General features: G+C 47.1%; 1 protein-coding gene across 3 annotated transcripts in view; it reads right to left on the reverse strand.

Moving 5' to 3' along the window:
- The window catches only part of COL5A3 (collagen type V alpha 3 chain), an 899,023-nt gene that overhangs the window by 27,243 nt on the left and 854,102 nt on the right, over positions 1 to 17,678 (reverse strand). For all 3 annotated transcript variants that reach the window (XM_069604041.1, XM_069604040.1, XM_069604039.1), the window contains one exon: positions 3,028 to 3,140. In XM_069604041.1, the coding sequence (XP_069460142.1) occupies positions 3,028 to 3,140 (113 nt within the window). The remainder of the gene's footprint in view (positions 1 to 3,027; positions 3,141 to 17,678) is intronic.

The following is a 17,678-nucleotide window of genomic DNA, read 5'->3' on the forward strand; positions in this document are numbered from 1 at the left end:
GAAAAAGATCTTCCAGATGGCCTACGAGTTCATTCGACCAGAGGAATGGCAACTTCCTCTGCTTTACAGAGGGGAGTTCTAATAAAGGAAATCTGTGCGGCTGTCACATGGTTGTCTGTACATACCTTCACTAAACATTATAGTTTAGACTCTTCCTCAGGTCAAGAAACTATATTTGGTAAAGCAGTGTTGCACTCTGTGCACACACACCCATAAAGTCTATTAAATTATCATATGAAATTTGGACACCCTCCTCCAGTAACATTACAAACTGCTTTGAGAGTGTATCAAAAAATAAGGAATACGTGGGAGGACACAATCCATTTGCAGAACAAGTTACTTACCCCTGGTAATGTTCTTTCAACTGGATGTTCCTCCCACCTATTCCTTATTGGCCCTCCCAACCTACCCCGCAGTAGAATTGCCTTTGCTATTAGTCTGCGCTCTCTCAGAAGGAGTAACTGTCAGGTGCAAGATAAATCCTTCACTCATAAAAATGGAACTGAAGCCAACAGGCGCTGCGCTTGCTACATATGCCTTCGGTGACGTCGACATCGAGAGAGAGAGGCCTCCGAGGGACATTGAGTCGACAGGCATTAATGCACAGCACCCCCTGCTGAAAACAAAATTCCAAAGCAGCGAATCTGGATATTGGAAATATCAATAAATAAGGAATATGTGGGAGGAACATCCAGTCGAAAGAACGTTACCAGAGGTAAGTAACTTGTTTGTCTAGTTGTTTCACCTGCAATGCGTTTAACGAACCTCAGCTAGCACAAATCTGACTCCTTGCAGTGGATGAAACAGTTGTTGCTATCAAATTTAACCAGCATTGTTAGTTCATATGTCAGGAGTAGGACAACTTATTTAATTCACATAACCTGAAAGCGTAATTGATCACCTTCATTCTCTGACTTTCTCCTGAAATGGTAAGTTAAAAGTAGGTTGGTAACTTCATGGATAACGAGAATCCAGATATTGCTTCTTAAGACAGTGAAAACCACAACATGTTTTAATTTTTAAAATCAGGCTTCTGTAGATGAGGAACCCTTCACCATACAGGTGATGGCTGTGGCACGTATTGGGTTTAACATTTTAAGATCATGTTAAGTGGGAGAAACCGAGCATCTGTTGTCTGCCAGAAAAGAGGTAATGTCAGCCACAGAACGAGTGCAGTCATTCTCTGTCCTTTTGCTGCCCAGTGGTCCTTAAATCCCTTTAGAGGTGTTTGCAGCTGACACCTGGCGTGGTATTATTTCTTATAAATGTCCTTAATGGATGTTTGCTAAGTGTACGCGCCCTCTGTTCTTTTTAATTGTCATTGACATGAACAGGGTTTGAAATTGCTCGGATCTGGGAACTATTTAGCTCCTGCTACTAGCCCGTATAGCTTGAAACCAGGTGCTACCTTTTATTGCTAGGGCCAACTGGTGTTGTACAAGCACACATATATGACATTAACTGGGTATTTGAGAATGTTAATAAAGAAGATTTACGACACATTTAATACATTTAAACATAATGGATCATACATAATGGAATACAAATTAAAGTGTGCATGTCAAGTAGAAGTTATATTTGCGGTGTGCTGGGTACACGCTCCTGGTTCCCCACAGTGGTTCCCCCTGCCTACTGCTTTTGCCTGACCCCCAGGAGCTGGTTTTAGCTCCTGCTCATGGCTGCACCCAGTGTTGTTCTTCCTAGCGCCTCCCCCCGGCCCCGTAAACGTATTGATTTTGTTAGGAGCATTGGTATGGAACTAGAGGGTTGAGATGAACTGCACCCCCTGCAAGGTCATTGTAACTGGCATACTTCCAACTTACCCTCTTGCTACCTTTTATATTCATTTCTCATATGCCCTGGTACAATGAAGGGGTACCACTGTACCGTACAGAGACGTGTGTATCACAGCAGTACCCACTCCCTTTTTGCCTTCATAAAACTTGGTCCTTGTAAAGACAAGCCGACTTCATTAAATTTACATTTATAATCCACTTCTGTTCTAGATACTTTAGGGAGGATGGGATGGAACACTGTATATGTAAATGTATTGTTTTGGACAAAACAGGAAGATGGTGTTTGGGGTATTTCGAGATATAGGGCCTCATTACACGGACGGCGGTAACCAGGGTGCGGTTAGCGCCATGGTTGCCGCCGGTATTTTACTGAGTCTGCCATGGTGAATGGCGAAATTACCGCCCTATTCCAAGGTGTGTGGGTGCGGTAATTCCCCATTCACCATGGCACTTCCCCATTCCCATTTTTGCCCCCATAGAGCTCAATGGGAATGGGGAAGGCGGTAATTACGGTACCGCAAATTGTGGTACCGTAATTACCTCCAAGGGCCCTTTGCGGGTCCCGTCCTTAACGGCTGGTAAAACCAGCTGTTAAGGTAGGGTCCCACAAAGGGACCTCGTAGTAAGGTGGTAAGGGTTTTCCGGCACTGGTACCCGTACCAGTACCGGTAAACCCTTACCGCCATCCGTGTAATGAGGCCACCGCCATCCGTGTAATGAGGCCCATAGTGTTTGATTTCTATGTTAGGTTATCCAGTGACTGTACCCGGGGTGACCTTCAGTGCATAGTGACCTGCAGATAACCCAAATAGACCTACCCTAATGCAGTGTCTATCCTGTTTGCAACATTCTGAGTTGCCTCTAAGTGTAAGAGTTGATATTTAGCGCTGTCTTGAAATAGAGTTGGCTCTGTTCAGCCAGAACTGATGCTGCAGTAATCACACTATCAATATCCCAAGTACAGGATGGTTTGTCATGTCAGTGGTGTCTTGGGTACCGAGCAATCGAAGGACACAGTTAAGTTTCTTAGAGCAGACATTAGCAATGGAAAGAATCCTATGAATAGAGTTGATTTATGCCCTGACCCATTTCTGCATTCTATTGCAGCACTCTTACACTGTGCCACGTGTCATTGCATTTGAGTGAATCATCTCAAAAGAACAGACCTTTATGACAGATAATATAAAATAATAATAATTTTCCAGAAGTTACTTAACCACCCTTTCCTTACCGATTCAATCTTCTTATCTGGGTATAAGCACGTTTCTCCTCCAGCCGTGAAGTTGCAGAAGACCTTGAAGGAATCCCTGGAGCATCCCTGGTTAGGGTCAATCCAATAATCTCCTGATCAATAAATAAAGGCGACATGGTAAGGAAATGGATTTAATGAGAGATCTAGTAAATAACTGAGGTAATGCAATGCGAATTCTTTTTCAAGTTGTCACAAAGAATATGGCAGTGCTGACTGAAGTTTTATTTCATATTTAGAACAGTATGTTCTAATTTGAGGATTGAGGCAGAAAGTAACAGTATTAATGTTGAGAGGAGAACAGCCTATCCGATTTCTTAGAATAAAGTTAACTACTAGTGTATGTTTTCAAGAATCTCTCTCCAGGCTCAAAGCACTGACAATGAGCAAATGGATCACTTTTGAAGATATTTGTTTGTATTTATTTATTGGATATTTGTAAGGTGCTTATACAACAAAGACAGTGGGCCTCATTACGATACCGGTGGTAGCCGTGCCGGTAAAACAGGCATGGCTGCCTCCAGTATAATTTTTTTTCTGGCGCCCAGGAATGGTCAATTACCAGGTCATTACGGCCCCCCCGGACCTGGTAATTGCCCATTCCTGGGCACCAGAACAAAATGCTCCCCATTCCCATCGAGTCCTGCAGGGCTCGATGGGAATGAGGAGGCCAGATGCACCGTAGGGGTGTCACGGTATTAGTTTTATGACGGTACAATAACCTTCTTGCCAAATGACGGTATATCATGGTTATCGCAGTATAGTAGGTGGAGTTAACTAATCTTAACAAATGTTTTCTAAAAGGTCATAAATTGTCAGATTTATCATCACAAACAAAACCATGCACCCAGGGCCAGAATTGGGCTTTTCAACATAATTTCCACTGAAATGCCACCCTTGCTTGCACCAAACACAAACACACTTGTGGAGAGGAGGGGGAGGTGGGGCCCTGCTGCGACTGGCAAAGCAAACTGAATAGCTTTTCTTAAGTGGTCATTTTAGGCTTTTTGCTCCCCCACTGGCTTCTGGTGAAGATGAACATGTTGCCATTTTGATAATCTGCATGCCACAGATCAATGGAGTCTGATGCTATTATACGCTTTTGCGCATACACACACACACGCACACGCACTCTCTCTTTACGTTACAGCCTTTAGTTTACTTCTGGGCCTAAAGGTGTTCAGTAATCACGGACATGTTACCCTTTAGTATGGCAGCAAGGAATACCCACAGAGATGATTACATTTCGCAGTGTGACCTATTATATGTAAATTCAATGATAGAACCAGGGAAATACGCCATTGTCATATGTTTAGAAAACATTATCCATTATAAATATATAAACCCCAAAGCTGCCAACCCAAAGTCCCGGGAGGATAGCTCAGCGCCAAACGTGCGTGCCTTGACGACACAAAGCAACACAGGTTCGATCCCTGGGTCCGCGCTTAGAAACCTCTGGGTGTTTAACCACGTTATAAATACGCAACTAAGACAAAAACAATTACGCAACAAAATAAACAAACCAATTTCTTTAACAGCGCCTCGATGCCCTGGGGCTGTGTGAGCGTTTTAAAAAACAAATGTAAATAAAAAAAAGTAAACCCCTTTCCTTCTTGGCACTGTATTTATTCTTCCTATTGCTAACATGTTGATTTTGTGTCAGGCACGTGTGGTTTATCGAATGGCATTAAAAACTGCTCAAACTGAAACTACTTGGCAGACGGCACATCCAACAGTGCAAGACCAAGACTGCGCAGAACTTGCTTACTGCAGCCTTTCCAAATCAGATTGAAAAGCACACTTAACGGTATGAACGGTATACCGGTATAAACAATGTGACGGTTATTATTGTTCAATTAAGTGGTTCACGGTATCTTTAACGGTATACCGTAATACCGTTACAACCCTAATACACCGGCACCATTCAGAATGGTGCTGGTGCATCCAGCATGGTTGGCTCGCGGATGCCGGTCCACCCGCCAGGTCAGACCTGGCGGGCGAAAAAGGTACCCACGAGCAGAACTCGTAGTTTGCCGGTATGGTAACAACGGTACCGGCAAACTTGGAATGAGACACAGTGTTTCAAATCGCCACAAGGCAAAAGGGAAGGGAACAAGGGAGTAAATAAAACAATGACAATGAACGAAAAAGAACAGCAGTCCTACTAGGCCTTGTAACATTAGCAGCGTGCAAGTGCAGTAAAAACTGGAAAAAAACAAGTGCTTAATGGGGTCACCCCGAGGGGGAAGTTCCAGAGATGCCTGTTGGGGGCAACAGGTAGGTACAAGGGTGGAGACGTCCCAAGTGAAGGGACGTCTGATCAACATGTGTGGGCCCGAAGGCGACTGGGTAGATGGCCTAGAACCTATTGGACTCTTAAGGAACCAGGCCACCAGTCAGATACAAAGGAATGGTGGGCGGGATGCTTGGGGGGACACTACAGGCCCATTTATGCCCTGACAACACTGTTGATCTTGGAATTGTTATTGCCCCTTAATATTCCTTTCCTGTGACTCAGTCCCTTAACTCAGATATAAGTTCATGATTAGCGTTTATGATTGGTTCAACTATCAGTAAAGTTATGTAATATGTAACTGAACATATATTTGGTCAATAAACAGCTGCAGCACATGAGTTTCATAATCTGATATATCCAATTGTGGATGCTGCCATTCCTGTCATTTAGTACGTCCAGTTCTTCAACTTGGCTCCTAAAGTAGCACTTTCCTCCACCGCCATAGTCACATTCGACCAGGCTTTAGTTGCGGGAGTGGTGCATAGCAAAGGGCACCTCTCAGACAGGTGCAGCATTAAGAATTGTGGACCCACAATTGTGGGACGTGCACACAGCAAGTGTTTCAAAACAGTCAAGGAGGGAGGGAACAAGGGGACAAACAGTCATTCAGAGCTCTTGCAATTCTGAAACGATACTAGTCTGCACAGGCAGAGTAAGTGCATATAATATAAGTAACAGTGGAGATAACAGCAAATAGGTCTGACGAACGATTCTTCCGTTTTTCCAATTGCATTAAGGCGCACCCATGCAGGGCGGGAAGACGAGGGGAAAGCAGAAAGACGATCTTCAGGAATGGTGCATACGGATCGCGCAAAAACCCAGACGGCTACAGGGGAGGGGGAATTGGAGGGGGGTACAAGCAGTGGAGGGACCAAGTGCGCCCAGTCGGTAGAGGCTGGGATAAATGCATAGAGATGCCACTCTCTAGAGTCATTGACCAAGAGCAGTGATGATGAGGCCAGGGCAAAGGCCCGGAGGCAAGTGCGAGAGAACTGGCGGGGATGCCTTGGACCTGTGAGACTGTGAGGTACACCAGGCGGGCAGTCAGCAAGCTGTACAGAAAAGGAGGGAGAGAGAGAGAGAGAAGGATAGAGGGATCGGTTAGCAGGGTAGCAGGAGAGAGAAGGAAGAGGAGTGGAGGAAAGTCTTGAGGAGTTTCCGGAACTTAAGGAGATCAGGCTCAAGACGGAGGGTGGCAGGGAGACTATTCCAGACAGAGGTCCCTGCTAAGGATAAAGATCTCCCTCCAGATCTCTGCTTGGAGAACCGGCTCACTCGTAGAAGGTTGGAGGTAGAGGAGCGGAGGGCTCGGGAAGGATAGTATTTAGGTAGGCAATGTTGCAGATAGGTAGGTCCAAGGCCCCAGAAAGTCTTGTGGACAATGCAGAGGGTCTTGAACTTGATCCTTGCAGCCACGGGGGGCCAGTGGAGGGATTTCAGCACCAGAGAGATGCGGTCCCTGGGCTTGAGGCCAAGGATAAGTTTTGTGGTTCTTTTCTAAATGAGTTGCAGAGGGCGCAGAGCAGAGGAAGGGAGGTGAAGAAAGAGGCTGTTTCAGTAATCCACTCTTGATAGATCCAGGGCTCTGGAGACAGTGGGCCGCTGGGGGAAGGTGAGAAAAGGAAGAGTACCTCTGAGAAGGTGCAGCTGGTAGTTGGACTGCTTAGAGATGTCAGAAATGTGATTGGAGTCGAAGATGACCCCAAGGATTATTTTGCTTCTCAGGTTGCTGCGGGCGCAGGGCCTAGGGAGGCCGGCCAGAGTTAGAGTGGGAAAGTGGAAGCAGGAATCCCAATGTGCACAATCTCCTTCTTACTGGCATTGAGGCAGATGTTGTTTGCAGCACACCATGCCTAAACTAGTCTACCACAAATCCCATGCGTCTAAACTGCTTGGTACATATTTTGAATGACGGTTGAGTTATAGTAGAAGTAGCGTTTCTGAAGCCGACTCAGTCAGTCTAGCAGGGGGATGTAGGCTGTTGAACTGTCACTACTAGCCCTCTTGATCTGAGCTGAGATTTTTGCACAACATGGGGGGAAAAGAGAGGGGAAGTGAAAGCGACTTCAGCGTCAAAGAGGATTACGCATATTTATTTATTTATTTTGCATTTTTAAAGTGCTCACAGAGCCCGCGGGCATCGAGGCGCTGTTACGGGAATTGTTTGTTTTTGAGTTGCATAAATGTTTTTTTTGTCTTAGTTGCGTTATAACGCGCTTAAACACCCGGACCCGGGGATCAAACCTGTGTTGCTTCGTGTCGTCTTGCTTCCAAGGTGCGCACGCTGCCGCGGAGCTATCCTCCCAGGACGCATTGTACAATACGATTCATATTAAAATGGCAGAGTGATCCAAGACATAAAAGTCACAATTTAGATTTGAGTGGTTGGCCGCCAAAGTACCATTAGAATATAGTTTGCCATTGAATCACATTATCAACAATAAATGTTCCCTGCAGGGAACTTTGAAAGTCATAATTCTCTGCAGTGATGTCACACACAGACCTACGTGTGCTGCTCTATTTAATCTCTGTGCCTATACATGAAAGAACGGCACCCAGGCTCTACGCCCAAAACTATTTTCCTTAAATGGAACAACAGCAAAACATAAAATATTGCATGAAGGGCTCTAAATTCACTCTTTCAGGCTGTCATGCTCCGGACAGTACTCCTCCACCGAATAACAAACATGGATGTATGCACAAAAAGCCTCACTGTCACATCCGTTCAGACACTGCTTTTTCTAGCATACCAAAAGGTAGACACGGCTCCAAACAGATTATGCCGACCCAGAGCCAGTCTCCAGCTTCCATTTAAAAAGCAAACATGATCGGAACTGAGGAGCCAGACGCTTCAAGAGCAATGCACCCCCCTTTCTTCCTGCTTCCCCCTCAACCCACTTGATTTAGTCAAAAGCTGTGGAAGTTGTTCACGAGAATCTATAGACAGCATACAATTTCTAATGGATTCTTTCCTCCCACCGATTCCTCATCTGTGATAAACATATCCACAGTGCAGTTGCTCTTCGTAAACAGTTCTGCCACCAGGGGGAGCAGCGTGACTCTGGGTCAAACCCGTCTTGAGTTTTCAATGCACCCCGCGCCAGACATGATGTTATGACCATTATATATTGAGGTACTCTGTTTGCCTATGGATCACACTCTTCGAGTTTACAAATTTGTCGTTGCCATTCCCAAACCTGGGAAGGCCACAGGGTTCAAATTGCACGCACTCTGGCCGGCAGATGTCGGTTTTCGGATCCGCACCAGATTTGTGTGTACTGCTTGGGTGAGGAACGTGACAACCAAGATTACGTGTCGTGCTAGTCCATGCACGCGAGTGCCTTCCAGGAGCAGGCTGCAACGTTTTTTACCTTCATCTACAAGACGAAGGGTGATGTTGCACCGTCCTGTTCAAGGTCACACTGTGCAGAGTGTCAGTGCGAGAGGAGCTCACCACCAAGTAAGGAAAAGAAAAAGAAACACTGCAAGAGTCCCCCTCTCCGGGTAGATCCTCGTACCAGAATTCTTCCTCCTCTCTGTAGCCTGGTGAGGTACTTTTTCCTGCCAAATCCTCCACCCCAGGAGGAATGGGAACAATTTTACAAGACACTGCTTAACATCTTCAGTGTGGTGCCTGTGGCTTCGGCCCCGGCACCGAGGGGACCTACCGCGTCTTCACAGACCGGAGGGTGTCTGCTGTGCTCCGCACCCGCATGCTTACGGGCTTGGATCTGCCTTCCTGCATAGATATCACGGCGCCATCCCCGATTTTGTCCATGCGGTGGCAGCCGGCGCTGGTACGCAGGAGAATCTCAAGAGTATGTTCATCTTCAGTTTCAACCCTATATGATGAAGATGTGTGATAACTACGCCGAGGGGACGGACCTGGTTCCCTTCTGGTTTGAACCTCTGGTCTCCAGGGAGGGCAGAAACTTTGTTATGGAATTCTACGAAGAGGGAGAGGACATCCAGGGACAGCCCTGAGACCTTCAAGAGGCCAGTGGTCTAAACACCTCCCTACAGCTGGATATTCTCCCAACCCTTACCCCAGTTAAGCCTCAGGCCTCCTCGCCTGTTTTTTCTCTACACTCATGCCTCCCCGGAGAGCTTTGTGGTGCAGGCCGCGACTGCCAATGTGAAGTTGTCGACATTACCCTCTCTTCCAGCTGACAGGAAATGTAATGGACTGACCACGTTGGTGTGTTTGCCTTAGGCAGCCTGGCCCTTGGTGCCGTGATCGCTTCTTACACCCTGGTGTAGTTTTCATTTGGACTATGGTCTGCTGTGGCAAGCGTGGTGGAAAATATCCGTGAGGGGAAGATGAGGGACTGGTTTCTGTCTATGGAGACAGATGACAGGGCAGCTTTCCGACAGTTATTGCAATCTATGTTAGAAACGGCTGTCTGAGTGGGCATGTCCATGCCGCGGGACCAGTGCTCAGGTGCCACTCATGGATGATAATGTCTCGATTCACTCAGTTATGCATCTGTACTGTTCTATACCTCCGTAAAGCGCTCTGTTCATCTGTATTGTTGTATACCTCTGTAAAGTGCGCTGTTGCTTCTCGAAGCTAGGTCAATAAATGCAATAATAATAATGATGTCTAGGCCAAGCTCCTGGACCTGCCCTTTGATGACTGAAATCTGTTTGGTTTGAAAACTGATGACACCCTACAGAAATCTCAGGCCTCAAAGGCCACGGCAAAGTTGTTGGATCGAGTAGTGCATCAGCCTCTGCATCAAGAGGGCGTGGGTTTTGTCCCTCAGGTTCCTTCATCCCAAAGGGCTGTGGCCAGGATGCCCTGGTAAGGCTGAGGGCAGACGCTTCCCGAGGGGTAGAGGTAGAGGTACCCCCAGAGGTGCAGCAGTGGCAGCTGATGTCCCTTCTGCACATCAAGGGGGCAAACCTCTGTGAGGTTTTTGACCAAGTTCTCCTATGGGAGAGACGTTCCCTGTACGGCACGGAATGGGTCAAAATCACATCCAATGCTTGGACCTTGCAGGTCATTCAACAGGGTTACTGGCCCTCATTATGAATTTGGCAGAAACCATGCCGGTAAGGTAGCCGCCGGACCGTAATTATTTACCGCCGCCTGACTTGCCAGAATCACCAGGGTATTACAGCCCCGCCAGTCCGGTAAGTCAGGCGGCAGTAAACGTTAATCCCCATTCCCATTTGAATCCCATAAGACTCAATGGGAATGAGGATCACGGAAGCACCGGCCCGTTAATAACGATGAAAGTCTGTGGGCGGGTGCCGTTCCACCCACCTGCAGACTTGTAGTTTAAGGGTCAGGAATGAACGTTGCCAGTAAGCTTACCAGCACCGTTGTTTCCGGACTATCAAACTTGCAATGTGGGTTGTCTCCCTTTCTTGCAGGGTCCTCAGGACCACAGCCATTACACCAGCACCTTGCCTCCAGAACCCATAATTTTGGAGGAGTCTGTCGGCATCTGTCGAAGAGTGCGATAGAACTGGTACCGCACTTAGAACAAGGCAAGGGGTGGTACTCGACCTATGTTCTGGTGTTGAAGGAGGACGGGGGCTTGTTCCCATTCTGTATCTGAGTCAAGGACAAGTTCAAGATGGTTACGCTCAGATCCTGCAAGCCTATTCTACAGTAGATTCTACAGGATTGGTTGGTATCTCTGGACCTTCATGAGATCTACTATAACGTACCGATACATCAGAAATACTGGAAGTACCTGAGGTACATGTTGAGTCAACATCACTCTCAGTTCAGAGTCATGCCGTTTGGTCTTTGTTCAGCTCCCAGGGTTTTTACTGAGCTGTTAGTGGAGAGGACGGCATTCATGGTTTTCCCTACTTGGATGGCTGGCTCATCTGAGCTCCTTCCCCAGAACTAGTGTTGGACGATCTTCTCTGCACATGCACTCTATTTCAGAGCTTGGGCTTTTCCCTGAACTTCAAAAAACCTCAGGTCTTGCCGTCCCAGTCTCTCAGATTTATCAGATTGGTGTTGGACACCTGCCTGGGCAGAGCATTCCCGCCCGAGGACCCAGTGGTGCACATTTTTCGGATGGTCAATCTCCTCCAATCCCAGGAAGAAGTCCCACCCTCGGCCTTCCTGCGCCTTCTGGCTCCACAGAACCCTCAGATGAGCATGGCGGCTCAGAATTCCTCACATCCATGGTCTGGTGCTCCAGAACAATGACAGGAAAAGAACCCCAACATCCTACCGGTTCTCAGGGATGAGGCACAAGAGGAAGGGGGGTGCAAAGCCTTAGAGGAAGCTTCCTTCCCCACTTGTGAAAAGCCCCTGGAAACCCAGGAACCGGAATAAAAATCTCCTTCCCCCGAAAGTCTGCAACCCAAGGAGCAGAGGGGGGTAGCAGAAATAAAGAGCCTAAAAAGGCCCATTTTGTGGAGGAGGGGCAAATCTTCCAGTTTGAAGGAGAGTGGTCCTCAGAGGATTCTGGGAAAATGATCTTCTCCTTCAGGGATGGGGAAACTCCTCCCAAAGAAAAATGGGTCCCAAAGGATCCAAATCCAGACTGGGTAGATGTGGGGACCGAGTTAAAACCGCCCATCATCAGTACCCAGAATGACCAGCACGAAAATCCCCTGGTTCAAATCCATCCTGGTGACTGCCTCCAAAAAGGAGGGGGCAGCCCAGAATCAGAACCAAGGGAACCCAAAATTTCCCCCATATCTAGCTGTCACCTTTTTCTTACAGGTTACCAAGATCTCAAACAGAATCCTGTCCAAATCACCTCCCTGTCAGTATCCAAAGTAAGGAAATTAACCCACCAGTTGGCCAAAAATGTGCATTATCTTGGAGAGCAGTTGTTCATCCCTATTCAATTAAATGAGGGGAAGGACTCTGTTCTCGCCCGAATATGCGTGAACAACGGTAAGAGCTTCATCAGCGAGGCCATGTTCCACAAACTCCCAAAAGATCCAGCCATTCCCACCTTTGGACTGATGGACGAATGGGAAATGGACCCTGAAACACCCAATTCCAAACATCTCCTGCCTAGCAGTTGTATGCTCAAAATGTCCATAGGCAACAAGAGCATAGTCCATAAATGTTGGGTCGTGCGAGATGTCCCTGCTGCATTTTATTTAGGCAGTGACCTTCTCAATCGCTTTGCCATTAGTTTGGACCTAATAAACTTCAAAGCTCGGTCCCGATTAGAGGGTAATCCCGTTGACTTTGATGACCCAGAGAAAGCATTTTGGTCAGCTCAGCTGCTGCCATATGCAATTGAAATTCAGATTGGACAGGAAGTCACCATCCCAGAACGGACCCGACAATTCTCACTGGAAGTAAAAATTAAACGAGGACAGAAACTGAAAAACCTCAATGCTCATTTCCAACAGCAAGTTTTGGGGGTAAACCCAACACCACTAGTAAGTATAGAACACGACACCATTCCAATAGAGGTGGATAACAGCGACCTAAAGAGTATCACTCTGGGCCAGGCACCATTATTGGAATGGTGGTTGACGACCGACATTTTTCCATAGATTTAGGTAATGAACTGTTAGGACCAATCCCCAAGGACTGTTTTGACAGTGATAGCGACGATGACACAACACCAGACAGGATCTTCACCCAGCATGGGGAGAATTTCCTGGTGTCCTCTTCCTGCCCTTATGGTAAGGAAGATGTGCATTTGACCTCAGACGGGATGAGGTGATCTTTCAAGTCCACAAGGACTGCCTTCTCCACCTGAAGCCATTAGTCCAAATCAGCGCTTTGACCAGGGACTTCTCCATTGTCATGATCTCTTCTTCCAAAAGGTCAGGGTTTTCCCAACTCCCTTGGAAGCAGATCCATAACCCAGGTTCCGAGTGCCAACCAGTCCCAATTGGGACCTTTTGGACCCAGTCCTGGCGCTAGTGGCACCAGGCTCATAAATATGCCCAGTCCCAGCGCTGGAAGCGCCAGGCTCATAATGCTTGGGTGGACTTACCTGCAGCAGACCATGCTGCTTACTTGCCTGCCAGTTGAGCCTCTGATCCTCTTCTGTTTGGAACTACTTTTCCTGTTGGGTGGGGCAGGAGCCACTCCCTAGATTCAGAACACTGGAACTCTTCTGGAAAGCAGGAACTCTTTTCTTAACTAGGCGTGGCTGTGGAAGGAGACACCTAAGCACTACAGGAGGCTATTTAAACCACACCCGATGGATGAATCTTGCTTTGCGTTATTCTGCATCCTCTGCAGCAGAACGCTCATCGTGTCTTCTGCATCTGATCCTGGGCCTAAGGAAAAAGGCTTACCATCCTGAATCCAGTCTTCAGCAACACCTATAAAGACAAGAAAGAACAGGTTAGCATTACGGTCTTCAGTGACAGCTCTTCACTTACCTGGTCCATCGGCTGTCACCAACGCCTCGCGCTGCATTTCGGCATCTGAAAGACAAAAGCTTACCAACTCTTTGTACGCTCCGGAGGCCTTCGGCGCTGCATCCCGCATCTGAAAGACAAAACAAGGTGCGTTTAAAGACATTGGGGAACTTTAATACTCACGTGCCATTACTCCTTTCCACATCTAACCCAGTGGGTATTCCGGCACCCTGCAGCCGCTCCGAACTTGTACCTGCAAAATAAAAAGACAGTTAGAGCGCATCGTGAAGCAGGCAACAAGCGCTTACTTATTACGTGCTTCCAGGCGCTTCTATTCATCACACGGGCTCCATCTTCAACTCACTTCAGCCCGTCATCCGCCATCGCCGGAACCCTGCAAAACAAGAGACATCATTACTAAAGACTTTAAAGACATTAGAATTACTCGAAACTTACCGTTCGTGCAGTAAACGACGGACAGCAGTCCTCTGAAGTCAAGAGGCCTGCTCCCCTTATCCAGTGAAGAAACTGGTTACAGCACCCTGCCCCGAGGCAGATGGAGAGCACGGCGTTCACTTACCTAAGGTGAGAGCGTTAACCTTTGGGGTTCTACAGGAGAAGAGAAAGGGAAGAAGAGAGAGAACCCAGTTCCTTAATCCCATATTTTCTATCTGCAGACATCTACCCCTTCGAGTCAGACATACAGTGCACAGAGGTCCAGCCCAAAGAGCCAGCCGTGTGTTACACATCACCTTTGAAGATACGGTATACGCCCAGTCAAGACCGGCGCCTCTACGGGAATCAGGTGAGCGTTACAGAACGCAAAGCCTACCACAAAACTCCCGTCCAGGCGCTATGGAAACCTCAGATACTGACCAGCTAGCCCAGTTACTTGGGGAACTAAGGGCAGAAGTGCATGCAGCCCGTCAGGAAACGAACGCTCTAAGAAGGGAACTGATTATTTCCAAGGAGCGAACAGATGATCTCGCTAGACAATTGCTACAGTCACAAGCCGGACAGACCCCGTTACCCGCATCTGGGGGAAATCTTCCTTCTACATCCTATATGAATCCAGTCTAGATCAACCTACCTGGGAATGTACCTCTGGCTCCGCCCGAACGATTTTCTGGTGACCCAAAGAGGTTTGCAGTATTTATCAATCAGTGCCGGTTGCATTTCTTATGCCGGCCAGCAGCCTTTCCAACTGATCAAGCTAAAGTAGCTTTCGTGCTTTCGTACCTTAGTGGCAATGCAGCAGACTGGTCGATCCCTCTAGTAAATCAAGATGATCCGGTCCTCCATGATTTTCAAGCTTTTCAGCTCAGTATGGAAAAACTGTTCGCAAGACATTCACAGGGGCAGGCCTTGGACAATGAGCTTCTTTCGTTGCGACAAGGTAATCAAGACCTTTTGGCTTAATTTGCGTCTTTCAACAGACTGATAGTGGAAACTCAATGGCCTGAGGACAAAAGGATTACGCTGTTTTATAGAGGTCTACGTGGAGAGCTCAAAGATGTGTTAGCCCAAGTAGTGAATCCCCCACAAGATTGTTCGGACTATATAGACTTAGTCGTTCAAATAGATCACAGACTGCAGAACAGGAAGGCCGATCGTTCCAAGTTTGATGCTCGAGTATTTTCCAAACCGCCAACTCCTTCCAAAGGAGTAGACTCCGGGGAACCCATGCAAATAGGGGGTCTGAAAGGTCCTCTAACACAAAAGGAGCGGGAAAGGAGAAAACAGTTGCAATTATGCCTCTATTGCGGAAACTCAGGGCACTTTCTTCGAGACTGTCCGGTGAAACCTGCCAAGAAGGCAGTAGGAGCTGCAGTTACCAAAGTTACAAACTCTGAGCAGGGAAACGACCTCGCCCGACAAGAATAGAGGTCCTCTTGCCGAGTGTGAAAACCAGTTCCGTGACCTCGCATTTCGTGATACCTATGGTCCTCATTAGCCCTGATAATCCGGATCGATTACATGCAATTGAAGCTTACGTCGACAGCGGGGCCATCGGCAATTATGTGGATCATGAAATGGTTTTGAGGATGAATCTAACTCTTTGTCCCAAGGCTGTAAAGGACGTCATTACTACGGTGGATGGTACGGAGATAGCCTCCGGGCCAGTAACGCATACCACTCAAGAGGTGACGCTAGTAAGTCAAGATGGACACCATGAGAAGATCGTGTTCGATGTGATCAAGGCCCCTCAGTTTCAGATTATTCTAGGAATACCTTGGTTAGAGAAACACAATCCTCTGATCGATTGGCGAGCAAGAACGGTCCAGTTTCCAGAATGTGTCTCTACTTGTAACGCTCCACCTGGTGTTGCACTAGCAGCAATTTCTTCAGAGACTCCCCAGTTACCTCCCGAATACCTAGAATACCAAGATGTTTTCCGGAAGGATCAGGCTAACTCTCTACCTCCTCATAGGTCTTATGACTGCCAGATAGACCTGATACCTGGATCTACTCCTCCTTGTAGTAGAATGTATGCCCTCACCGAGCCTGAGAACCTTCACCTTCGACAATACCTGGATCAATACCTGGCAAATGGGTTTATTCGTCCTTCCAAGTCCCCTGCTTCTTCAGCTTTGTTCTTCGTTCCAAAAAAGGAAGGAGACCTTAGAACTTGTATAGATTATCGCTCCCTGAACCAGATCACTGTTAAGAATAGATATCCGTTACCTTTGATCCCTGAACTCCTGGACCAAGTCAGAAAAGCATGCATATATACAAAGCTGGATCTTAGAGGAGCTAACCACTTGGTACGAGTAAAAGAGGGCGATGAATGGAAGACGGCCTTCCGCACCAAGTATGGGCTATTTGAATATCAGGTCATGCCCTTCGGACTTTGCAATGCCCCGGCCGCCTTTCAATATTTTATGAACGATGTCCTCAGAGAGCTCATAGATGTGTGTGTTGTTGTTTACATTGACGACATCCTCGTTTATTCTTCATCGGAATCTGAACATCGGAAACACGTGAAAATGGTCCTCGAAAGATTGCGTCAACACAAACTTTTCGCTAAGTTGGAAAAATGTGTTTTCAACGTGACTGAAGTTGAATTCTTGGGATTCATATTATCACCTGGCGGAGTGCGTATGGATTCAAAGAAGGTCGATGCAGTTCTCAAATGGCCATCACCATCCTCCGTAAAAGGTGTGCAAAGCATGTTAGGCTTCGCTAACTTTTACCGCAGGTTTATCCCCGAATTCTCTCGAATAGTCCAGCCCATCACTGCCTTGTTAAAGAAAAACAAACGTTTTGAATGGTCTACCGAGGCGGAACAAGCTTTCCAGGATTTGAAGCCTAAATTTATCTCTGCACCAATCTTAAAACACCCTCGCCCCGAACTCCCCTACATCGTGGAAACTGATGCTTCAAGCCTTGCCATGGGGGCAGTTCTATCACAAAAGGACCCGGTAACCAATCAGTTGCATCCCGTGGCATTTTGGTCCCGCAAATTCTCGCCTCCTGAAATCAATTACACGATTACTGACAAGGACTTTCTGGCTATTAAGTCTGCCTTTAAGGCTTGGCGGCATTATCTGCTGGGGGCCCGACACACCGTTACTGTGATTACGGATCACCGAAACCTGCAATATTTGAAAACCGCAAAAGCCCAATCCTCTAGACAACTCCGTTGGGCATTATTCTTTGCCGAGTTTGACTTCATAATTACCTATCGACCTGGTACAAAGAACGGTAAAGCTGATGCCCTTTCTCGGATGGGAGTGGAAGAACACTTGATCAACCCTAAACTTGTACCAATCATTCCCGAACAAAGAATTCTGGGTGTAATCGCCACAGAATCCATAGAGGAAGTTAAGGATAAAGCCAGGCAACTTGTAACTCCAGCAGACATACAGAATTGGCATCTGCAGGGAAAGGACTTTGCAGTAAAGGACAACGTATTGTATTTCCAAGAACGATTATACCTACCCAGCACAGATTTACAGAAAAAAGTAATCTCTTGTTATCACGATTCTTTAATGGAAGGACATCCCGGTATGGCCAAGACCTC

This window comes from Ambystoma mexicanum, chromosome 3q (genome assembly GCF_040938575.1).
Source record: "Ambystoma mexicanum isolate Mex_15411 chromosome 3q, UKY_AmexF1_1, whole genome shotgun sequence".
Lineage (NCBI taxonomy): Eukaryota > Metazoa > Chordata > Amphibia > Caudata > Ambystomatidae > Ambystoma > Ambystoma mexicanum.